General features: G+C 36.8%; 2 protein-coding genes across 4 annotated transcripts; one reads left to right on the top strand and one right to left on the bottom strand.

Annotated features, from left to right (window-relative positions):
• Window positions 1-1,779: 1,779 nt before the first annotated feature.
• Window positions 1,780-24,376, bottom strand: LOC120479179 (uncharacterized). Of its 2 annotated transcripts, none has more exons than XM_039671469.2 (8): window positions 24,243-24,376; window positions 10,141-10,234; window positions 6,404-6,542; window positions 5,119-5,191; window positions 3,641-3,710; window positions 3,468-3,545; window positions 3,203-3,270; window positions 1,780-2,468 (listed from the first exon to the last, which is right to left on the bottom strand). In XM_039671469.2, exons 3-7 carry the CDS (start codon window positions 6,529-6,531, stop codon window positions 3,209-3,211), a joined length of 411 nt encoding a protein of 136 aa, XP_039527403.2. In that variant the 5' UTR covers window positions 6,532-6,542; window positions 10,141-10,234; window positions 24,243-24,376; the 3' UTR covers window positions 1,780-2,468; window positions 3,203-3,208. The 2 variants fall into 2 exon arrangements, with proteins under 2 accessions (XP_039527403.2, XP_039527410.2); XM_039671476.2 differs by lacking the exon at window positions 24,243-24,376 and adding an exon at window positions 10,621-10,643.
• On the top strand, window positions 12,456-25,415 carry map7a (microtubule-associated protein 7a). Of its 2 annotated transcripts, XM_039671449.2 has the most exons (15): window positions 12,457-12,866; window positions 16,014-16,127; window positions 16,351-16,425; window positions 16,525-16,688; window positions 17,640-17,745; window positions 17,884-17,997; window positions 18,201-18,349; window positions 18,462-18,577; window positions 20,451-20,656; window positions 21,069-21,225; window positions 22,326-22,497; window positions 22,804-22,905; window positions 24,088-24,138; window positions 24,215-24,407; window positions 24,637-25,415. In XM_039671449.2, exons 1-15 carry the CDS (start codon window positions 12,743-12,745, stop codon window positions 24,645-24,647), a joined length of 1,854 nt encoding a protein of 617 aa, XP_039527383.2. In that variant the 5' UTR covers window positions 12,457-12,742; the 3' UTR covers window positions 24,648-25,415. The 2 variants fall into 2 exon arrangements, with proteins under 2 accessions (XP_039527392.2, XP_039527383.2); XM_039671458.2 differs by lacking the exon at window positions 17,884-17,997 and having other exon boundaries at window positions 12,456-12,866; window positions 18,225-18,349.
• Window positions 25,416-25,746: the final 331 nt, after the last annotated feature.

Here is a 25,746-nt window from a genome sequence, read left to right as displayed (position 1 = left end):
GGATTCCTGCGCATTTTACATGCGTATATGCTTTTTTATTGCACACGAATTGTGCATTAAAATGGCACTCATTTAGCTATCATATACACGTGTCTGAATTGTGCAGTATTTGTCTCTTTGTATATGGGAACATCGTGTACCTTGTAAGTTTTGGCTGACAGATGTTGCACTGTATGCATTACACTTATAGAATTAACCCGTCTAACCTTGTCGGGTCATATTTGACTTGTTTTCAGGAAACAATATGCTACAAATATATGCTTTATAAATTATGACAGTTGATTAAAATGCAAAGATTTAGTCAGAGCTGTCTTCATGTTCTTTAACATCTCACACACTGTGATTTATTTACAAATGTTTACCAAAATTTATCTTTTTTTATCACAATACGCTTTGGAACCAGAAACACACGTCTTATGATAGGTCTCACAACTTAAACGCGAATCGATGCATTTTAATGGATTACAATGAGAGAGTTAATAAGGTGTCAGTCTATTTGTCCAACAAACAGCAGGCCTGTTATCTTTAAATTCACACACAAAAAAAATCTTAAGTTCAGTTACTGTTTTCTTTTTCTTTTTTTAGTAACCGTTTTCTAAAAAGGGGAGGGCATGAAAGGGTTACATAATTCGAGTTTTCCCCGTCCGCTAGCACGCCATTGGTCCATCTTTGTGACTCACCTCCCCACGCGCTGCGCTCGTGAACCAGCTGAGGCCAATAAACGCTTTACGTGAGAGAGCGCACGTACATCACCATGGCAGAACATCCAAAGAGATGCATTATGCACGTCAGCCACAGATCCGCGTGCGCTCGAACACTGCAAGAACCATAGGGCAAGAACAGGGGTCACGTGAAGATCGGTTTACTTTAAACATTTCTTCTTCTTGCTTATTTTCTTACCAGCATTGAACGCGCGTAAAACGGACAAAGACCACAGGTCAAAGAAATGTGGAAAAGATGTTTAAAGGATGTCACTGTTTTAACATAGGCTACGTGCGACCTAAAAATAGACTGAAGTATTGGTAATGATTATGATAACGCATGACGCAAACTTTTTCCGATGCAGGCTTTTTATATTTTCCATAATGTATTATGTTTTATTCTGAATGTATATGTATGAATATGTGTTCAAGCAAAACAAAAGCATTCCATTACACACATTTATAATTTATTAGATAGGGCATGCAAATTAACCCTAGTCCGTTCAACCCTTAGGCCTATATGTTGTTGTAATATCGCAAAAACATGCTTAACGAAGAACTGGTAAAACAAAATGTCCTTTTGAACATGAATGAATACACCCTCAGTTAAAAATGTCACATGTTTGGTTACAGAGACCCCGTATTTATCTAACATTTGTGTACCGGAAATATTTGATTTCAGATCTTGCTGCAACAGTAATACTCATTTAATACAAGGGTCAATGACAAAAAAGGAAATTATAAAAAAAAGGAGTGTCCTTTTAAAGAATCCTTATGTGGGGTTAATTTTTTATTTAAAAAAAAGCTCTATACTTTGTAGAAAATAATTGACTTGAAAATCTATTTTTTATCCATATTTTTCTGTCTTAAATATTTTACAAAAATCATCATTTTAATATTTTTCTTAAAATGGCTTCTTTGTTCACACAATTATTAATTATTAAATATGAATTCAGTTGTTTCACTGCTTGTTTTTAAAGAAATAAAATAATTGTAGGCTATATCTCATAAACAAAGAAGAGGCCCAAGAGCGCAAATATTACCCCTAAATAAAGTCAATCTCACCAGAACAGGAGGGTTAATTCTCAAAAACTTGTTACTTTAATTACATTTACAAGTTTTTATCATGCCCACTGCAATTCGTACATTTGGTCAAAACCTAAAAATATTCACCATTGTGCATCCATCAAGTCAAACATATCCAGATCAATTGATCTGACAGATACAATCTATAATCACCCCCATTAAGAATGAATATGAATACAGAATAGTTTCACAATACTGGAATTCATCAGAAAAAGATACATTGAAAATCTTCATTTCTTCATGTCTCTTTGGTAATAATGATGGAGGCAAAACTTCCACCTCATCTTCAGATGGAAATGTGACTTTCTTGCGTCACATTTAATTGGTGACCATCTGAAAAGAGACCCCTATTTGTCAGAACAGGTGTGACCAGTAGATCAGGCTCCTCTGGTCAACTCTGTCTGAACTGTTGCATAAGGATTCATCTTTGAGTCAGTATGGTCAATGCTGAGGGTAGGGTCCAATTATTCTTATGAAGTTTGATGGGCACTTTATGGCAGTCAACACCACAAAGCAGGGTTTCAGCCAGGCTCCAGAAGAATACAGAAAGCATGCATCTCCAAATAGTGTAGGGTTTTGTTTAGTAAGAGCATTTCAGGTCGCATTATAAAGATGGTGGAACTTTCTACAGGCTTGTTTACACCAAGGTCTGTGGTGTTACGCCAACGCCATTTTTATTATCTGTATTAAAAAATAAGATTAATAAAACATGTTTGTTGTCATTTGATTTTTTACTGAAATGCAACTTAAAGGGATACTCCACTTTTTTAGGAAATAGGCTCCCAAAAATGAAAATTATCCCATAATTTACTTACCCTTAAGCCATCCAAGGTATACTATATAAATGATTCCCTTCTTTCAGCTGAACACAGTCTGAGTTACATTAATTATCCGGGCTCTTCCCAGATTTGACATTGAATAGCATTGAAAAGTGCCCGAGTTTTAAGCGCATCCATCCATAATAAAACAATCCATCCAAACTTCAGTGGGTTAACCTATGGATTTGTTTCAGAAGGCAATTATTAAGTAAAAAAATAACCATATTTTATAAACTATAATCTTTCGGCAACAGTTCACGAGAGAGTCGAGTTCTGGCGATCAAGTTTAGTTTCTAAAGTTTTAAATATGGATATTTTTTCTTACAAAAACCCATGGCTTCGCTTCAGAAGGCATTTATTAACTCACTGGAGTCGTATGGATTACTTTTATGATGAAGCGCTTTGTGGACTTTCAAAAACTTTTCAAAGCCATTACAAAGAAGAGTCAGGATATTTTTTTAATACAACTCCGATTGTGTTCGGCTGCGCATAGGATGGCTTGAAGGAGAGTAAATTATAGGGTAATTTTCATTTTTTGGGTGAACTATTCCTTTATGAGTATTTTAAAAGTCAAACAGAATCATCTGAAGTGCTTACAATTTCTCAGTTAGCTTGAAGCGTTACTGTCCCGACACCACCATTTAGTTGAGTTGGTAGGTTTGAACCTGCAGAAAGTACATGCATTGTTGTGTGTTAGAGTCTAACACAAATAACTCTTAACGGTTCGACTAATCTGTGCATTTCTCATTTCTGGGAACAGAATGTGTGGTGAAAAGTAAAACATTTTTTTTTTTACAGGGATTAAATTACTGTTGTGGTTTGAATTCCTTGCAATTATCTTTTTTGTCCTGGAGAGACATACCTTGAGAGAGAGTGTGACTTCTCCAAGGTTTGTACACGATTCCTTCTTGAGATATTGTTAAATCCTCAGGCTCAAAACCTTCAAAGACAAGATTAGTGCATCTGCTGAGTGGGTTTGCAGAGTGATAAACAGCCATTCAGATTCAAAAGAAATTCATTGACAACTCAGTTTACCGATTTCATCACCCGTGATTTCATTAGCAGCAGGGTTGTGTCTGGCTCCTGATGAATCGCCCATTCTTGCCTGTTCAATTGAGAAAGAGTTTAGCACAAGATTTACATCACATTTAAGCATTTATTCACTCTTAGAGAAAAAAAAGCGTCTAGAAAACCTTTTAGGTTTTCCTATCATGGGATGATTTTATGAATTTAGCTTTAATTTTATTTCGTTTCAATTCTGTTTTTATTTTACTTAAAGGGATAGTTCACTTTGAAATTTTGGAAGTGTTACCCTTCACTGGGAAGATCTAAACATATGTAGATCTTCCCAGTGAAGGGTAACACTTCCAAAATCTCGGTGAAACAATGAGTGACGTACAAGCGCGAGAGATCACTTTCAGCGCTTGCGCAGACCGAAGCGCCCGCGCCCTCAGATCACTTGGACGTGGCTGTGGTTACAAGCTAGTAAAAACAATATAAATACTGTTTGTTTCCTCACACTAACTGCTCGTTTCGTGTCTTATGCCATCAATGTGTACTTACATTTACGAGTCATTAAATCATGTTTAATTTGCACTTCTCTGCGCATGCTCTTTGAGCTGGTGACCATAGACCTCCATTATATGACTGACATGTCACGAACCTAAAAATATCAAAATTGAAAATACTGTGGAAACAAAGACACCTACATCTCAGATGCCCTTGAGGTAAGCTAAAACATACTAAAAATTAATTTCCAAGTTAGTGAACTATCCCTTTAAATTTTATGAATTAAAGTGCCTCTATTATGCTTTTTTTGAATATTCTCTTTCCTGCAGTGTGTAATATAGTGGTTTGTGAATGTCAAATGTCTGCAAAGTTTTAAAGATCAAAGTGCACAATAAATAAACTTATTGTCTCCTAAAGGAAAGAATTGATTCTGAACTGCCAAAACAAGTCGTTAGCAATTCCAGTTTCACTTCCTGTTACAAACCTACATAATAATGTAATACATTTGCATAATTCGAGCCTATGGGCCTTCATTGGCTGCCCAAGAACAATGTCTAATTTGACCCGCTCTCAAACACTGTAGTTGCAGCTGAAACTGGAAGAGTTTGGTTTCAGGTTGTCGACATGTTGAGACTTTGCATTGAATTCCAAAGTAATTAATTAATTACATTTTACATTTATTAATTTAGCTGGCGCTTTTATCCAAAGCGACTTACAAGTGCTACATGTCAGAAGTCGCACACCTCTGGAGCAAGTAGGGGTTAAGTGTATTGCTCAGGGACACATTGGTGTCTTACAGTGGATTCGAACCCAGGTCTCTCACACCAAAGGGATGCGTCTCATCCACTCCGCCACCACCACCGGCTACTTTTACGCCATCACCACAATTACCAGCTACTAACATCTTTAACCATGTAATTACTTTTTTTAGAAAGCCAACACTGTTTAAATAAAAAACAATGTCCATTTTCTTTTAGTTTTATGCCGTTTCATTTGTCACTCACCACGCTCACAAGTGTCGATGTTTTCTGCTCTGGTGCACTGGCTGCACTGTTGCTCTCCAACTCAAACGAATGTCTGTTGAGTAATAAAATAAATCAAAATTATTTGTTTAAAACACATAAGTGACTATATTGCTTATATAATCCCATTTTGCCAGTGCAATAAAGTTTAAAGCCTAAAGTTAATCTCACATGCACTGAAGTTATTGGCTGATTTTTAATTGCAAAAATCGCCAAATAAATGTTCATTCATTTTCAAATCATTATTGAATTAGCAATTAATTAATATTTTAACACAAACAAGATTCAATTGCTTACAATAAATGTATGACATGCTGGGTTTAATGCATTTCTAAGTGATTACTATAATTGAATTACTTTTCCCTTGAAAAATCTAAATACAGTGGATGTAATTGTGTTAAATAGCCTACTGTATAGAACAGAGCAATTCTATATAAAAAAAAAAGTGAAATTTAAAATGTATGTTAATGTAACATTCTCCCTTTAAAACAGTTCAATATTTAATTCAGTTTTATATTATTTATTTGAAAGTATTAAAACAGTTTCCTGTCTAGGTTGATATGGGATTTAGAAAGAGATAAGTAATGCAATACTTTGTAGAGAGAGTAATTTTTACAGTAACCTAATTACACTCTTGAAGATGTAATTAGTAGCTAGTAATTAATTTTTAGAGCAACACTGATGATACTAAAAGTATGGTCAGTGCAAAAATGCCTGAAGTTTTTCCAACACATCATGCATTGGTGTTCTTGGCTGGCCTCTAGTGGTTGAGATTAAAACTGCAGCTCCAAATAAATGTGAATAAATCTTTTTATTATGATAATATTATTTTATTTATAAGAAGTATATATTATTTTACCTTAACGAGTTTAAAAAATGTGAATGAGACTGAAATGCTTGACCCACTGGCTTATATAGTATGCATAGACTTTAGAAATGTTAACCCTACAATATACTCCTTATTCACTTGGTCTCTTTTTCATGTCTTCTTAAGTGAAGCATGAACGAGAACGTGTAAGTCGCACTTCTTTGTGTTTTGTGACAGAGCCACATTCCAGCCTCATTCCTTAAAAATGTGTATAGTGAAAAATCTTGACAATGATGTCTGGAATGTAGCTTACAACAATAGCGTATGTGACTTTCGGCTACATAGGCAACAATGCATGTCCTTGTAGCTGTTTTCAGACGACTTCACCTTTTGAGTCATGTTTTTTTAAACCAAAAACAAGCAAACTCACTCAAAGGTCACTCAGGAGGAAGCACTTACTTTCTACAGCTTGCACATAGAACCAAGAGCGCAATGCTAAGGATGACGAGGACAATTATGGAGAGAAATGCGGCCTCCGGTTGCTCTGAGATCGCCCAGCCAAAGAGATCTGGGCTGATTGGTGCCATGATTGTGGTACCTACAGGAAGACAGATCAAATGTTGAATACATAGTCAAAGTGGACCTCATACCATTTTCAATTGTGACTGAATAGTGCTTTACACACACACAAAAAAACACAATTAAATATAGGTTCACAATCCTGTTGCAAAGACAGAAAACAATTTTCACATGGATTTGCATCATCAGGTCTTTTATATTGACTGTTTTGCCTATGTCATGAAGCACATCGATTACCACAGAAAGACGTTTTTACAATGTATCCATTGGCATCACCACTGAGAAGTGCTGCAACAAATCGCTTTAGGAGGAACAAAACACCCCACACTAAATTGTAAAATCCTATACTCAAGAAGCCAGTTCACTTTGAACTAGATATTTTTCTTCTCCTAAGGGCCCTTAATTCAAAAATTCATATTGATCTCCAAACCCATGTGACTTGGTTTTTCCCATGTGAATAAAAGTGATTTAAGTTTTCAAGCCTCAACACTCTCAACAAAATGATACAGAAATACCATAAAAAAGTGATCCATATACCTATGTCAATTGTTCTGAGACCAGCAAAGGATAGCTTTGCAAACAGACCAAGTAGTGATGCCTTATTTGTGAATGAATCACTCATTGGAGTCAGGCCTTTATAATACATTGGTTTGTCCAGTTTAGAAAAAGAAAAACTGAAACTTCATCTGACTGAGCCGGTTCTAGAGTTGACTCAATTTCCCACACGGAGTGGTTAATAGCTCATTGTGGAGAAATATTTTAATTGAAATGCCATGTAAATTTAAGTCTGCTTCTCACGCAAACCTATTTTAAGTCTCCAGAAGACTTGGAATAAAGACTTTTTATTTCCTTTCTGAAGCTTGATATGCCTTCTCATCGTAATTTGTGTTTTTATTTGAATAACCAGAATCAAATTTATTTGTCATGTTGTCATGTCATGTCATGTTATTTGTGATGTTGTCAATCCACGTTCAGTGACGCTGCTGACATAAGACGCTGCTGACGTGTTATCAGTGCGCCTGCGCTTTGTTTACAGTCTGAGGGAGACGCACGTTGTGAACAAAACAATCTTCGCAAACATGTCTAAGAATTTTGACACAGAGGAAGATTTTTTTTCCCAGCCATATTTATTTAAACCTGAATACACGGACACACCAGATATACAAGTCAGCAGCGTCTTACGCAACGCATTCTCATCCTTTAACGTCATATAGAACGCTAGTGACAAAACGGCGCTATACTACGCACATGGCACCCGTTATCGTTAATATAACACGTGCTGTGAGGGCTAAGTTTAGGTGTGGGGTAGGGTGTACGCGTCATATTCACGCTAAAGGATTTATAACGTCTTGGGTTCGCGTGTTATATTAACGATAAAGGGAGCCATGTGCGTAGTATAGCGCCGTTTTTGCATATAGCGTTCTATATGACGTTAAAGGATGAGAACGGGCTGTCTTACGTCAGCAGCGTCACTGTTGTCGGCTTGACATGACAACAGAACCGGAAGAAAATACAAAGCTGAATAAAGTCGTAGTTTTTGTTATTTTTGGACCAAAATGTATTTCCGATGCTTCAAAACATTCTAACTAACCCACTGATGTCACATGGACAACTTTGATGATGCATTTATTTCCTTTCTGGACAAGGACAGTATACCAATGGATAATGGGTTACAGTATAACCCATTATCAATGGAGGGACAGAAAGCTCTCAGACTAAATCTAAAATATCTTAAACTGAAGATGAACGGAGGTCTTACGGGCTTGGAACGACATGAGGGCGAGTCATTAATGACATCATTGTGGGTGAACTTAACCCTTTAAGTATGTACTTAATTGCATTGGAATTATTAATTTGATACAATAAGTTACATGTTTTTAATTCGCACTTATATTTAAAAAATACCAGCATGTAATTACAACTGTAATTAAAAAAAAATAAAGTTGATGCCTTAAACTTTTATAGGGATACTTCACCTCTAAAGATGAATGTGTATTTAAAATGGGTCATCTATGTAGAAGAAATGTGAAATTATTTTTGAATTTGGAACATTCTAGTCTGAGGAAAGCCAGAATATGTATTTTTGGCTTATGTGGATGGAAGACAACAACACCCAGAATGCACTTGCTTCGCTGCCCTAGGACGCCACGCCTACTGGTAACAGAGCGCAGTAGTTAAACAACAAGTCTAGGCTACTAGTGAGTCTCCGTGATGAGTCTACCCGAAAATATGTTTCGAGAAATGTGTTTCTACAGTCACCATTCATTAGCCTATGTTTACTGTGGTGAGAAGGAGGAGAGTAGGCCACAGGAGAACGACGCGAGGCCGGTGGCGTGATTACTGATGAGTGACACCTGTGAGATGCTCTCGTATCTCTCATGGAGGAGCGGGGATTTTCTTAGAATGTTAAAACGCACATCAACCAATCACTTGTTTAGCGTTCATGTAAACACTACATTCAGATTCACAAATCAGAATTAATACAGTAAGACTGAAACAAAAGATCTGCATGTAAACAATGAATGGCGACTGCAGAAAGCAAAAGCTAAATCCTGGACTTTGACAGCCAGACATGTCCGGCAAAAAGAGGATGGTAACCCCTAAAGTTACTACTCAGCTTTCTCCACAGAACACGAGCCTGCTAGCTTATCTTTGATATAGCCATCAAAAAAGATGGCTGACACTATGTATACATTCTGTGAGTGAGATCCCACTCTCTATGGGCGTTTGAAAACATGCGGTAGTCTTTAGCCTCTGGCCAAAAAAATCCTCCGATGATGCAATATGACGATTCCAGACAAAAAATACATAAATATCTCGTCTCAGGGTGGAAGGGTAGAAAGCATGGTAATTCGAAAATACAACAGGTTTTCTACTAATACGAAGCTTCATGCTAAATCCTGAAGTATCCCTTTAAGTACAAACTACAGTACAAACAAAGTACATCAACTTGGATGTTTAAGCCTTTTCAACTTAAATTACATTAAACTGACTTAAAAAAAAAATTGTTGAATCTTATCCAACTTGTTAAAGAAAAAGTTGAAAATTGCTTATTTTGAAAAGCTTAAGCAATGTAAAAATGTATGTTGTCATAAGGTCATATACATTTTTACAGCGAAGTTTCATTTTTGGGTGAACTATTATACTGAATATACAAGCGTCATATCTGTGTCAACTATTATACTGAATAGAAGGCACTGCCACATTATATGGATTTAATATTGCTCGTTTATACATAGCTGGGTGTATTGTAGGACAACAATACCAGGACAACAAATCAAACAGTAAAACCATCTGGTAAAAACCATTTGGTAAAACCAAATCATATCTGTAATTCCAACAGCACTACAAGTAAGGTAGGTAAACCTCACCCAAAACCAAAATGACACATGGAACAGATCCCAGGACTAAACTTAAGAGATCCATCTGCTCTAAATCATTTAAAAATTCTAAAATTGCACCTCTAGGAAGTTCACAATTCGATTATTATGCTCACTCAACAATACGAGCAAGACCAAATAAATGTCCTTTGAAGAAAAAAAAGGCAATGAATAGGTCTGGACTCACTTGCAAGATGCCAGATGGAAATTATGAAATATAGTGAAAAACAAAAATACCTGTAGAGATGATAATTCAGCGACCTCCTTCAGTCAGTGACCTGTTGTTTAAAGTGTTCAGATCCAGTCCCAGGGCAGTCTCTTCTCTTGAACCCTACATATCGGCGCAGACAACAGACACCAGTCAGTCAGCTCCTGTCAGCAAAACACTGACACTACCTTTCTGACAGGAATGGGAAAAAGCTTTGACAAGCTCAATTTCCTCATTCTTTCACCTGTCATCATGCCATCAGACAGATCACTCATTCATTTACTTGTGTACATTTCTCCCTCTCGCACCCTTTTTCACATGTACTTACTGATATTAAGTTACAGAAAGAAATCAAACCAAATAAATTTCAATGTTACACACTAGCCATCATATTATAAACCGAAAAACTTGATTGTTTGTTAAATCACAAATTAAATATGATCTGTACAGAATATTAATAGAATATCATAGAATATTAATTCTGTTTTAATTGTTATCAGAAGTTTTACCATTCAGACATCCTGAGAATGTAACAAACTTAGAAGTGCCGCCACCCTGGAAAGGCTCACCTAACCTGTTTATAATCACAAACTAGTCTCTATGTGGGTGTTAATGTAACCAACCGGAAATTTGCATTTAGACAAATTAAAAGACACGTACTTTGAACCTTGTGAAACTTTTTAAAGAATTCTTTTGACTCTGACGTGTGTTCCAGATAAATCTAAATTGCATATGTTGTAATGCTACAGCAGGTTATTATATATAGATGATACCAAGGTTAGCTGTCACAATGACTATACAGTATCATTGAGGTTTGCTGAAAACTTTACAATAAGGTTTCGTTTGTTAACATTGGCAACTAACTATGAGCAATACATTTGTTACTGTATTTGTTCATCTTTGTTAATGATAGTTAAAAAAAATCATGTTCACGTATTTGTTCATGTGCTAATTAACTAATGTTAACAAATACTTTTAATGTTAATAATGTATTAGCAAATGTTGAAATTAGCATCAACAAAGATGAATAAATGCTGAAGATGTGCAGTTCATTATTAGTTCAAGCTAACTAATGTATTTAACCATTGAAACCTTATTGTAAAGCATTACAAAAAACAACAACTGTATAATATGAAAAGTTGTATACAGTAACAACATTTAAATTTAATATTTATATAAAAACACTCAGGATTGGTTAGATTAAGCAAGGATTAAGCTTTAGTTAAATTACAACAAAAATGTGGAACAGGAAAAAAAAACATGAGAATAAAACAATGGCAGTGTCATATTTTAAGTGCAAGTTGTTTTCAGTTAAAACAGCTCAAACATGCATTTTAGTCTGGGACTAGACTTGAGCCTTGTCTGTGAAATCGGACATTAATGCCTTGATATAATTTTTTTGCTGTTTCATGAATTATAGTTTACGTAAACGCCTATAGCAGGATATTTAATAGCAAGTTTCTATTGTGACAACATGCCCCATCACAGAACAGATCTAAACCAATTTATGTTACATAAACTGTTTTTTCAATGCGATAATGGAATTTAACAGCTTTTTTGTAGCCAAACAAAGGTTTTTGTACAGAAATTGGATTTATATGGGGTAACGAGTGTTGAAAAGTGTGACAAACCAAACCTACTACAGCCTTTTGTCTCCACTACGTCTACATGCATGAGTGGTGTGTCTTAGTGGTTTACAGGTTAAAAACTGTGTGCTGAAAGGGTGATTTATGAGTTCACCCACCCAACCCATTCCTCAAGGGTGATTGTCTCAAAACATGAACTGCAAGTTGCATTGGATAGAAATTTGCTAAAAGACTAATGCAATATATCACAAGAGAACTACTGTATTACTGTACACAAAACCACCAATATGGAATCGCAGTTGTTATGGAGTGAACGCATTACATCATCTTTCAGTCTGAGAGCAGATCCTCATGCACAGGCAGCCGATCTGTAGAAAAGCATTATGGGATGTGAAAAGCACAAGAACTTTCCCCATGAATCTGATCTGTGACCGGTTGTATATTATATGTTACAAATCACTAATCCTTGTGCAGATTGAAATCAAGTTTTCTTTGCAGGGTTGCACCTGCTGCTATTTCTGGACACTGGCATGCAATGTCATGCCTCCATTCAGTCTCACGATCACGATCACCCAGGCAACCACTTACAATCTTATGTGTTGTGTTGTGAATATTTCATCTTTGCTGCAGCTGCTTACATGCCATCAATGTGACCGGGCAATGCAAAGCAAGGGGCTCTTATGGGTTCATTAAAGAGAAACACACCTCCAATAATCACAGCTGCAACAGCTGGATGGGTTTCTGGATGGGTTTCTTTTGTCAGAGGATGGCACATGTGCACTCTGTGCATACGTGCTCGCTGAGTTTGCTAGCCGTGCACGTGTGCTGGACACAGCCCAGACAGGAGCAAATCAGCTGCTCACACAATTTCCCCCAGGAAGAATTTCTGTCTCTCTCTCTCTCTCTCTCTCTCCACCAGTATATTCCCTGTTAGGGATGCTCTGACAAGCGGTTAGCTGGAGTGGAAGATTTCTGCACAGGCAACACTGATGCGCTGCATGAATTAGACGAACACACAGACTCACAGGAGCTTTGAAACAGAAAGATGCCTGCTCATCTGAGCCTGGCAGAGCAGGAACGGGAGTGGAGGAAGACGGGAAGAACGGCAGAGCTGGGTCTCGCAGAGAAAGGACAGCTGAAGATGTGCGACACTGCGAGGAAACGGAAAGGTTGGTGAGATCCAGGCGATCAATGACATTTATTCTCATCATAAACTGCTATTCTGCTCACATTTATTGCATCGGCTAATTCGGGGTCCAAAATAAACTGCGTACAACTTTGACTGGGAATATGTATAATACAATTCTGTGTACAAACACGCACTGATTCTCTTACGAGCCATAAAAACATAAAACCATTACCCATCTAAATGTGTACAGTATATACTAAATTACAAGGTATTTCTTCGTGGTTGGTTAGCTCAGATAGTGACGTATTATAAATGTGTGTGTGTTGAGGCTAGCTGAGCTAAATGTGTTTATAAGGGTCTGGCGTCACATGCTAGATGTCTTTTATGCAAGGTGCCCCAATGACAAGTACATCTGCTTAATTTTCTTAGAACAACTGACTAAAATATTCATGCATGCAAATTCAGCAGTTCTGAATGCATCGTGCTCCACACTCAATGTCACTGTTGTGGTGCTCTGATGTGGAACTCAGAAGAGTTCACTGAAAACGCTTCAGTCAGGCGCTGAATTTGTTGTTCTACACAGCAACAGTAAAACAAATGTTGCCTTTGTAATGGTGTACAGGCTTTGGGCTGTCTTGATTCATAGGACAGTCAAAACGGGCACGAGACAGGTCTCATGTTCATTTTTATATCTGCCTTTTGGCCCACAAGTGTTTTGTTTACAATGGTGTTTTTAAAGACACTGCTGTGATAGAGAGAGGCCTGGTGGGCCAAGCATGTATATTTGCTTAAATACACTAATTATATATTTTTTAAATCCCCAGGTTAATGACACTTTTCTGGCAAAAGCCATGTTTCATAGTAGTAAAGCACGGCTTTTAACCCTGGGTGTGTCTCAGTTACGAAACCAGATTCCAAAGATATAGAGTATGAAAAGTTGAACAATACACTCACCTAAAGAATTATTAGGAATACCATACTAATAGTGTGTTTGACCCGCTTTCGCCTTCAGAACTGCCTTAAGTCTACGTGGCATTGATTTAACAAGGTGCTGAAAGTATTCTTTACAAATGTTGGCCCATATTGATAGGATAGCATCTTGCAGTTGATGGAGATTTGTGGGAGGCACATCCAGGACATGAAGCTCCCATTTCACCACATCCCAAAGATGCTCTATTGGGTTGAGATATGCTGACTGTGGGGGCCATTTTAGTACAGTGAACTAATTGTCATGTTCAAGAAACCAATTTGAAATGATTCGAGCTTTGTGACATGGTGCATTATCCTGCTGGAAGTAGCCATCAGAGGATGGGTATATGGTGGCCATAAAGGGATCAGAAACAATGCTCAGGTAGGCCGTGGCATTTAAACGATGCCCAATTGGCACTAAGGGGCCTAAAGTGTGCCAAGAAATCATCCCCCACACCATTACACCACCACCACCACCAGCCTGCACAGTGGTAACAAGGCATGATGGATCCATGTTCTCATTCTGTTTATGCCAAATTCTGACTCTACCATCTGAATGTCTCAACAGAAATTGAGACTCATCAGGCCAGGCAACTTTTTTCCAGTGTTCAACTGTCCAATTTTGGTGAGCTCTTGCAAACTGTAGCCACTTTTTCCTATTTGTAAATAGCATTTCTTATTATCAATGCAAGAAGCATTTCTTATTGTCAATGTTGAAAACAGTTGTGCTGCCCAACATTTTTGTGGAAAACTGTTCTTTGAAGAATCCTGAAAAAAAATGCAAGTTCAAAATAACCATTTATTTAAAATATAAATCTTTTGTAACATTATAAATGTCTTACTGCCACTTTTAAATCAATTTAATTCATCTTAGCTGTCTTAATTTCTTTAAAAATTCTACAGACCACACTCATGAGACAACGGGATTGGTACAAATCTGAATAACGATTATGAAACCAATACATGCGTCACTCAAATGTTTGAATTAACATAATCGTGAGCCTGTTTGAAGAGATAGAGATCACCATGAAGGCTTTCACAATGCCAGTGGTTCCCAAACTGGGTTACGCAAGGTGACAAAAGGGATACGTGAGCAAAATGCTAAGTTTTGCCGTTCATTTAATTCCACCCCACTTTAAAATAACATTAAAAACCAAAAATGTAGTTCTAACAGGCAAAATAGTGCCGTAAAAGGTCAAATACAACTGACTCTATCAACACAAACAGCGTCCATATGATATGTTGCGTGCAGATTATGCTGCCTAATCAAATTGCACTACTTCACTGCCGCTGTCAACCACGTACCTTTGTAAAAGTGGGGATTTAGCACTTACTACCATGAAGCACAAATATAGACAGACTGCATAGAGATCCATTTGGACTCAAACTCTCTTTAATACAAAAACATACACTGTGTGAGTTTTTATTTTTAATGTTGATGTCATGAGCAAGAACACAATTTCTTACAAATATCCAGACGATTGCCAATGTGATATTGGTTTAACAGTTCACACAGTATTATCAATATCGTTCACTCTATTTTGCATGAGATAATAGTTCCAACGAAAGCCACAGCAGAACTGTTGTGAGTCTCCAAGCAACACACAGCAGTGTTTCGTTAGTAAACGAACCATTTTTGGGTCAAATACGAACAAACACAAACTTGGGTTAAAAAATGTAATTTAAAAATGTAACCCAATGGCTGGGTTTGTCCATATTTGACCCAAAATTGGGTTAAAACAACCCAGCATTTTTTAGAGTGTTCCTTCCTTCCTCCCTTTATTTAAAAGTATCCCTTTTTTTGTTTTTACCATTATTGCATATTTCTCTATTGATTTAAAAAAAAAAATGTAAATAATTATTTTATTAAGGTAAAAACCAACCTGAAAACAATTTAAGGGGGCAAATATTGTCCATTAATGGGAAAGGAGTGACTGCAGTCCAAGTAGAAGAGATGGGGTACGCAGAAGGATGTTAAATGGGGGGTATGCCACTCTAAAAATTTTGGGAACCAAGCATTCAGCTTAGCATTCCACATTCTTGTTATAATTTTGTAAAACATAACATCCCTTAACTTCTAAACTGACAGTCTGCTTTTCAAACGAGGTTGGAAAGTCTGGTAAATTTCTGGTTAAAACAAAGATTTGTATGTATGGTGTTTACATACATCTATTTTTCAAAATACTAAACAAGGAGCCTGTTTTTGTTTTCCCCACAGATTCCAGATCTGATGTGAAACCCACAGCCCTGGAGCAGAAAAGAAAAGCATGTGCTCCACAGCACATTAAATCAGCACAGATTCATATCCATAAACGAAATGGAAATAATACAGGTCTGAAATAGCTAATATTTACCCATCAATTCAATACGCATTTTCCCTTCTCAAACCCTTCAATTTCCTGATACTGCTGCCATGGATACAGCCTACAAAGAAAAGTCTTTGAAGCGGAATATTTCCTGAGCTCTTCCCAGCAACTCATTTAAACCAACATAGTTGAATTCATAATATTATATGTGGCATAAAACATTTCAAAATGTTTTTTTGTGTAATTTAGAGTCAAATGCAAAAAAAGTGGACGAGAGATTGCGATTGGCCCGGGAACGGAGAGAGATGCACCAAAAACAGCTGGGTATTTTCCTAACTCTCAACATATAACATCATTACCACCTGAAGAACAAACAGAAGGCTTTTCTGAAGTTTTTTTTTTTTTGGTGTTCCTGAACTGTAGCGTTGCGCGAGCACGGCTGGCTGGTGAGGGAGGAGCGGGCCAAGCAGTTTTACGAGAAACACCTGGAGGAGCGACGGAAGAAGTTGGAGGAGCAGCGACAAAGAGAAGAAAGGAGGAGGGTGGCGGTCGAGGAGAAACGCAGACAGAGGATCAAAGAAGAAAGAGTGAGTTTGTGCAGGAGATCAATTGTGACTGACGCTTTATAGGAGATTTTCTTTGTATAGTTTATATATGCTACCAATATACACAAATAAGTTTTATAGATTGATAATATTTTTTAAATCAACAGCCCTAAAATAAATAAATAAATAGATTTTACGCAATAATTTAATTAATATTATTGTGTAAACCATGTGGTAAGTTTAAACAAAGAGAGAAAGTAATACTTTTATTCATCAAGCATGCATTTAATTGATCAAAAGGGACAGTTGAAGACATTTATAATGTTGCAAAAGATTTCCATTTAATAAATAAACGAAATAAATGTTGTTAATTGGACTTTCAATTAATAAAAGAATCCTGAAAAATAAAATGCATTATGGTTTCCACAACAATTTTAAGCAGGTTTCAACTGTTTCAACACTGATAATCAAAAATGTTTCTTGAGCAGCAAATTCGCATATTAGAATGATTTCTGAAGGATCATGTGACACTGAAGACTGATGCTGAAAATCCAGCTTTACCATCAGAGAAATAAATACACGTTAGAATATATTCAAATAGAAAACAGTGTTTAATTTGTAATAAAAATGTCACAATATTACCATTTTTACTGTATTTACAATGCCCCTAAAATTCAAGATGTTAGGGCAAAAATGCCCCTGTAGGAGTTTGTCGTCAGATTTTTATATCATTATATGTTAAGCAATATCACACGAGTGCAGTTTTTGTCCCGAATAGCACGAGTGCAAGTGATTGATCTTTCTTAACAGTTCAATAAATAACAAGTTAATAGCTAATAAATTGATTGGAGTAGTGTATATCATCAGTATTATAAACACTTCAACATTGACTGCAGCAACAATGATGAAAAATTGCTCATGAGATTTTGCAAGCATAATGAAAAACATATATGGAGCATGGAATCATGGGAGTGTTTTCATCCCATGTCTTAGGAGCGTTTTGAGTCTGTGGTGCGGAAGACGATGGAAAAAAGTCAGAAGGCCAAACACAAACCCGGCCACTGCTCACGAAAGGTCACCAAGAACGAAAACAAAAATGGTGAATATCTCAATGCATGATTCAAAAACGCAGTACCTGGCACTAAACCTGGCTCTGGTCTTCTAGCCTTGCATCTATTTTCCCAACTCCCTTTCTGACCACTTCCTGTTGGTCGCTCTGCTTTCTGCTCTTCTCTAGCTAAACGCCGCTCTCTTAGTCAGTGGGAGATTGACCTTGTCCGTCGTCTTCAGACCCCTACCGTCTCTTATCTAGCCAGAAGCAAGAGTGCTGTGTGTCTGTCACGAGACACAGGTATCACTTCAGAGTGACAAACTGCATCTTTCATTCAGATGTTTAAAGTGAAAACCAAAGTCTGCAGCTTTTTGTTATAAATATAAACTTTGTTTTCTTCTCTTGCTCATTGCTTCACCTGATTTCTCATTCATCCTCATTCATGTACTCATTCATCCTTGTCTTACAAAAAAAAAAAAAAAAAACACAACATACGTCTTCAGTTGTTCATGTTTGTCGTCGTTCAGCCTCATGTCATACCATGAACTCCAGCACCATGCAAAAACCAAAGGTGAATTGTGGGAAAGTGCCAAGCAGGCCTGCAAGCTCAAATCCAAAAGTCACCATCCGCAGAACCACAAACAGAGAGCTGGTGGGAGTTAGAACCTTTTTTTTAAATCCCCCCAAAATAAAAAAAGTTATTTTGTTGCATGGAGAACTGCATGTAAAAGTTTTTTTTTTTTTTTTTCAATGTATTATATCAGGTGGCAAAAGGTGATTTTGAGGAACAAGACTTGAAAAAGCCACAACTACAAACAACTGAAATCAAGCCCAAACAAGACACAAACCCACCGGGGCATACTGTCCTTCCAACATCATGGTACATATAAATATATATATACACATATATATACAGTATATATATATTTTGTAATATTAGACTTAAATGGATAGGCCACCCAAAAATGTACAATTTGTCATCACTTACCCTCAAGTTCTTCCAAACCTGAGTGAGTCTGTCCTCTGTTGAACACAAAAGAAGCTATTTTAAGGATGTTGTTAATCAATCAGTTGACGGTAGCCATTGACTTCTTCACTCACCTAAAGGATTATTAGAAACTCCATACTAATATTGTGTTGGACCCCCTTTCGCCTTCAGAACTGCCTTAAGTCTACGTGGCATTGATTCAACAAGGTGCTGAAAGTATTCTTTAGAAATGTTGGCCCATAGTGATAGGATAGCATCTTGCAGTTGATGGAGATTTGTGTGAGGCACATCCAGGACATGAAGCTCCCATTTCACCACATCCCAAAGATACTCTATTGGGTTGAGATCTGGTGACTGTGGGGGCCATTTTAGTACAGTGAACTAATTGTCATGTTCAAGAAACCAATTTGAAATGATTCAAGCTTTGTGACATGGTGCATTATCCTGCTGGAAGTAGCCATCATTGGATGGGTACATGGTGCCCATAAAGGGATGGACATGGTCAGAAACAATGCTCAGGTAGGCCGTGAAAACATCTGCCAAGAAATCATCCCCCACACCATTACACCACCACCAGCCTGCACAGTGGTAACAAGGCATGATGGATCCATGTTCTCATTCTGTTTACGCCAAATTCTGACTCTACCATCTGAATGTCTCAACAGAATTCGAGACTCAGACCAGGCAACATTTTTCCAGTCTTCAACTGTTCAATTTTGGTGAGCTCTTGCAAATTGTAGCCTCTTTTTCCTATTTGTAGTGGTGATGAGTAGTACCCAGTGGGGTCTTCTGCTGTTGTAGCCCATTCGCCTCAAGGTTGTGCGTGTTGTGGCTTCACAAATGTTTTGCTGCATACCTCGGTTGTAACGAGTGGTTATTTTAGTCAAAGTTGCTCTTCTATCAGCTTGAATCAGTCGGCCCATTGTCCTCTGACCTCTAGCATCAACAAGGCATTTTCGCCCACAGGACTGCCACATATACTGGATATTTTTCTCTTTTCACACCATTCTTTATAAACCCTAGAGATGGTTGTGCGTAAAAAAAACTGAGCAGATCGTGAAGTACTCAGACCGGCCCGTCTGGCACCAACAACCATGCCATGCTCAAAATTGCTTAAATCACCTTTCTTTCCCAATCTGACATTAAGTTTGGAGTTCAGGAGATTGTCTTGACCAGGACCACACCCCTAAATGCATTGAAGCAACTGCCATGCGATTGGTTGATTAGATAATAGCATTAATGAGAAATTGAACAGTTGTTCCTAATAATTCTTTAGGTGAGTGTATAATAGTAAAAGGAAATACTATGGAAGTCAATGGCTACCGTCAACTGTCTGGTTAACAACATTCTTTAAAACATCTTATTTTGTGTTCAAAGAAAGGAAGACTCATGCAGGTTTGGAACACCATAAGGGGGTGTAAATGATGACAATTTTATATTTTTTTTCTCCTTGCAATATCATTACGGTCTTAGGCCTGGAAAACAATTGAGATACTAAAGCTGCACTATATGGAGATAAATTTCAGTTTCATATCATATGTCCTTGCATGTCATGCAGCAGAGAAATGGCAAAGCACAACTGACATAAGAAACAACTCCAGCAGCGACAGAGAGGCTAAAGTTGTGTAGTACAGCTTTAAAAAGATCTCACTTGTGATTTTACTTTTAAGAATGAGTAACACTTATCTTTCCTCACACTCAGAAAAATCAAAAAGCTACTGTGGGTCATTTTGACCCATTCTCTTTTTATATAACCATTTCCAAGGCTGCAGAACAGATCGCATGTCAGACACGCCACACTTAAACAAGACAGTTTACCTCCGCTGCCAGAAGAGGAGGATCCAGAACCAGAGTATGAACTCTCCTCTGATCATCTACAACCTGACGAAACACTGCGAAATAACCATCTCCAGTTGAATCCAGCTGCTAATGGGCCTCTGCATACACCAGCAGGCTCTCGGATTCCTAATGGTTAGTGAAAGACTCAAACACATTTTCCAATGACTCCCACAATTGAATGATATTAATAAATCAGTTTAGAACCGTTTATAGTGAAATGGGTATTTGTGGTGGGTGTTTAGGTTATTCATTATTAAGGAAGGATTAAAAGATTACTTGCTGAAATGAATAAAATATACGGAAGGAACGGACGTTTTTATTAACAGATACATTTTGCTGAAATGCATAAACTGTAAGTGCAGGATTTATTATTAAAACAATAGGCAGATTCATAATTTGTTCACTGTGTTGGGAATAGTTTTCAGTATATTTAATTAATCTTCTTTGGCAGTTCTTGTTGACACCATAAAAGTGTTTGTGGATATTGTGAAGGTATGTTGAATACCCTGGTGAAATATGTCTCTCTTCTCTTATTCACTTTCAGGACCAAGTCAGATTGGTGACAGCTCTCAAGTCAGACCATCTACTTGGACTACAGACCCGGAGCAGGCCACTCGCATACTAGCAGAAAAAAGGAGGCAAGCCCGACTCCAGAGAGAGAGAGAGGAAGAGGAACGCAGACAGAAAGAGGAGACAGAGAGGTATACTTTCGTATCATTACTTTCCTCTATCAGTGTAAGATTTATTTTGTGTCCACATATTTTAAAACTTAAAGGAGTAGTTCACTTTAAAAAAAAAAAAAACTTTTGATGATAAAATACTCACCTCCCCTGTCATCCATGATATCCATGTCATTCTTTCTTCAGTCGAAAAGAAATTAAGGTTTTTGATGAAAACATTCCAGGATTTTTTCCATATAATGGACTTCAATGGGAACCAAATGGTTCAAGGTCCAAAAGACAGTTTCAGTGCAAACTGCAAACTGTTCAAAGGGCTTTAAACGACTTCAGACGATGAATCAGGGTCTTATCAAGCGAAACGATCACTCATTTATAAAAAAGAAAAAAATGTTTAAGTTTTATAAGCTCAAATGGTCGCATTGCTCTGTTATGCTTAGGGTGTGATGCGCGTTCGTGACTCTCCTATTCGAACTCGTTCATCAAAATGAACGAATCTTTTCCCGAGTCAACTCGTTCCTTTTGTTCGTTGAATAAACCAAACGATACGAAAAAAGATTCGTTCATTTTGATAAACGAGTTTGAACAGGAGAGTCACGAACGCGCATCACAGAACAGAGCAAGGCGACCATTTGAGCTTATAAAACTTAAACTTTGTTATTTTTTTTTATTAAATGAGCGACCGTTTCGCTTGATAAGACCCTTATTCAACGTCTGAAATCGTTAAAAGTTTAAACATTTTGCTGTTTGCACTGAAACTGTCTTTTGGACCTTGAACCGTTTGGTTCCCATTGAAGTCCATTATATGGAGAAAAATCCTGGAATGTTTTCATCAAAAACCTTAATTTGTTTTTGACTGAAGAAATTAAGACATGGAAATCTTGGATGACATAAGGGTGAGTAAATTATCAGCAAAAGTTTTTTTTAAAAAAAAATGAACTACTCCTTTAACCCTTGATTATTATCAATGCAAATAAAAAAAAGCCACAACTTAGGGTATTTCTTTGCTGAAGCAAGTAAAGAGTTGAAAAAAAATTATGCTAAAGTTAAAATGCACATGAAATTCATGATGACAGATATAAATACCCGAAGTGTAAATGAACTTGCGTGTCTTCTCTTTGCAGAAAGAGCAGAGAGGAACTGGCCCGTCGGAGAGCCGAAGAACGAGCCAGCCAGGAGGCAGAGGGCCTGAGACTGGAGGAAGAAAAGAGGAAGAGAGAGGAAGAAGAGCGACTTCAGGCTGAGGAGGAAAACGCTCGCAGACAAAAAGAGGAGGAAAAAAGGCTTCAACAGCAGGTATTAAAGCTTTTTCCATATTCAGTTTAATACGTAGAAAATTATAAGGCCATATGAAAAGTGTTCAGTTACTTTAAGGCAGGACTGTCTATTTGTCCAACCAGTGACAGAAGGAGAAGTGTCGGAAAACATGTTGGAAAACAATCATTGTTCAACCTTTAAATATATTTGCTACTCTCACTGGCATTGCCATCTTTTTTGCTTCAGACCATTTTCCCCCTTTAAAATAAAGCTAGGATCATATCAAAATAGATGGATCATCGTCAGTTTGAGTAAAAATTCCTATAATGCTCCATGCGTTCTCAGAGAGAGGAAGAGGCTCGTCAAAGGGAGCTGGCAGAGCAGCAGAGGCTGGAAAGAGAGAGTCATTTCCAGAGAGAGGAAGCCGAACGCCAAGAACGGAAAAAGGTATGCCTTAGGATACGTCTACATTTATTCAGCAAGGAAGGATGCATCGAATTGATCAGAAGTCACAGTAAAAACATTTATGATGTTAAAAAAAAAAGATTTCTATTTCAATTGAAAAATGCTGTTCTTCAGAACTTTATATTGATCAAAGAATCCTAGAAAAAGTCTCCACAAAAATATTAAGAAGCACAACTGCTTTCAACATTGATAATAATAAGAAATGTTTTGAGAATCATATCAGCATAATGGAATGAAGGATCATATGACTGCGTAATGATGCTGAACATTCAGCTTTACCATCACAGGTATAAATTATTATACATTAAAAATATTACTGTTTTTACTGTACTTTTGATCAAATGCAGCCTTTGTAAGTTACCGAAGGGGACTTCGGTAACACTTTACTTGAAGGGGTGTGGATAAGACTGACATGACACCTCCATAACAATGATATGACATATGTCTTGAATATGAAGTGTCTTTCGCTCAATAATGACATTTTGTATGCAAATATGACATTGTTTAAGATGTCTTTGAGACATCTTGACAAAAACCATAACATCATAACCTGTCAGAGTCTTAGTAATGACAACTTGACATTAAATTAAGTTAAACTGTCATGTGGTTGCCTTTGACATTGGCTGTCATGAGGCCATTATAACTGTGTCATGAATATTTTTCACAACTACAGTGGTGCTAATTGAATTTGTCATTATTAAAAAGTTATAAAGGCTTCATGACAGGCAATGTCAAAACCAACCACCTGACAATTTAATGTAATGTTAACCAATAAAGCTAGGTGGTTTCTTAAGTTTGATCATTAATCTGCCATCATGTTTATGATATGTTGTGTTGCCTTAGTAATGTCAAGTTGTCATGACAAAGACTCTGACAGGTTATGATGTATTGGTTTGTCATGTTGTCATAAAGACATCTCAAACAATGTCATATTTGCATTAAAAATGTCATAAATGAGCGAATGACACTTAAAGATAGTTGTCACAAACTTGCATAAAACATCCTTCATATATTCATGTCATGTCATGATTACAAAGGTGTCATGTTAGTCTTATGCACACCCCTTCAAGTAAAATGTAACCGAGACTTCTTAAAAAATAAAATAAAATAGAATGATACTGTAGTTGTACATATATATTGTGCTTTCAATTTTATCCAAATCAGCGCCTGGAACAAATCATGAAAAGAACAAGAAAGACAGACGCTGAAGAAAAGGTAAGGTTATCAGTGTCTGGCAGGCTCTTTGTTTATGCCTCATCTAGAAGCCCTGCTCATTTTTTGGCCCCATTAGAAAACAGCATCGGTGAAGGATAACTTGCCTTGTGAGAATGTGAAGCCTGTAATCAGGATACCAGGTCCTGGAAAAACACCAAATCTGGAGCTGAGGGACGAGGAGGATATGCTTCCAACCGTGGCCTTCAAGGAGCGCCGATCCTTCCGCAGTCTCTCTGGCCTGGATGAGATACAAGCCCATCAACAAACTGGTATGCGAATACATTCATAAGTGGATAACTTTTGAAATCTTCCTTTAAAACTAACATAAATAAATATAACAATCTAATATTATGAAACTCAAGATTCAATTTGATTATTCAAGGATTAGATTACATATTAGTATGCTCACCTTTTTATACTATTAATACATTAAAATTAAATTCACATTTGAATGTTTTGTACACAAACCATAATATAATTCCCTCCCCTATGGTTCAGAGGTTATTTAACCAGCGGACCTGTCATATGATGCCACGACCGTCAGAGCAACTTCTGCAAGCTTGTCTGTCTGAAAAACACAAAAACAACATATGCACATGACTTCCCTGCACTTTAAAAAACCTGTAGGTAACAAGACACAATTCCTTCAACAGAATACAGTACTTTACCTTACTGCCCAATTAATACAGCCAATTACTGCTTGATTTGCTAGTGACATCATGCATCGCTGAGTAGCCAGATAACTTTGGGTGACTTAATTATAATAATAATAGTAATAATGGCTTAAGGTACATTACCCACTAAATAAAACTTGAATGCTTCATATTTTAGCTTTAATTTAATCATATTTTATGTTTTAGTCAGTATGTTTATGGTGTTATGAAGAGAATGCGTTCTCTTTGAATCTATGAGAAGTGATGTAATAGTCTTATGGATATATTTGTCTTATCAGGCACATATAAACAGCACTTCTCTTGCACAAAGGCACTACAGTTCAAAAGTTTGGGGTTAGTATTTTTTTTTAAAAAAGAATTAAAACTTTTATTCAGCAAGGAAGGATCCATTAAAATGACAGTTGACTAAGACTGTAACAAAAATCAAAGGATCCTGAAAAAAAAAATGTTTCATGATTTCCACAAAAAATATTAAGCAGCACACTGGTTTTTACAACTGATAACAATAAGAAATGTTTCTTGAGCAGCAAATTAGCATATTAGCATAATTTCTGAAAATTCAGCTTTGCATCAGGAATAAATGACAAAATATTTTAAAAACAGCCGTTTTAAATTATAATAATATTTTTTACAATATTACTGCTTTTTTATCAAATAAAATGTAGACTGCATAAGAACAAAAATATTACTAACCCCAACATTTTGAATGTTAGCATATGTGTAGCCTACAGTATTTCTTAATAACCAGATGTGTGTATTAATTAAGGATCTCTCTTTGCAATGCTGCTGTTTTGAGGGTACAAGTGTATACAGAGGTCAATATTCATCTGTCCTTATTGCTGAATAGTGCTTTTGAATCACAGTATTATGCCAGACAGGTTTTGCACTGCTGCTATTTAGCTGTTCCAAATAAGAACATTTCCCCACCCCTTTT

Source organism: Pimephales promelas, chromosome 15, assembly GCF_988280905.1.
Source record: "Pimephales promelas chromosome 15, fPimPro1.hap1.1, whole genome shotgun sequence".
In the NCBI taxonomy this organism is placed as follows: domain Eukaryota; kingdom Metazoa; phylum Chordata; class Actinopteri; order Cypriniformes; family Leuciscidae; genus Pimephales; species Pimephales promelas.
The sequence above is the reverse complement of the archived record's forward strand: the minus strand, read 5'-3'. Positions and strand labels throughout refer to the sequence as shown.

Bases quoted from the DNA above. Each gene is read 5' to 3' on its own strand.
- LOC120479179 (XM_039671469.2), bottom strand. From the start codon at position 6,531: ATGGCACCAATCAGCCCAGATCTCTTTGGCTGGGCGATCTCAGAGCAA. The intron at 5,192-6,403 runs GTAAGTGCTTCC...ATTACTCAACAG, and splicing joins CTATGTGCAAGCTGTAGAAA to ACATTCGTTTGAGTTGGAGA. The intron at 3,271-3,467 runs GTATGTCTCTCC...TACTTTCTGCAG, and splicing joins AAGTCACACTCTCTCTCAAG to GTTCAAACCTACCAACTCAA.
- map7a (XM_039671449.2), top strand. From the start codon at position 12,743: ATGCCTGCTCATCTGAGCCTGGCAGAGCAGGAACGGGAGTGGAGGAAG. The intron at 12,867-16,013 runs GTTGGTGAGATC...TTTTCCCCACAG, and splicing joins CACTGCGAGGAAACGGAAAG to ATTCCAGATCTGATGTGAAA. The intron at 24,139-24,214 runs GTAAGGTTATCA...TGGCCCCATTAG, and splicing joins AGACAGACGCTGAAGAAAAG to AAAACAGCATCGGTGAAGGA.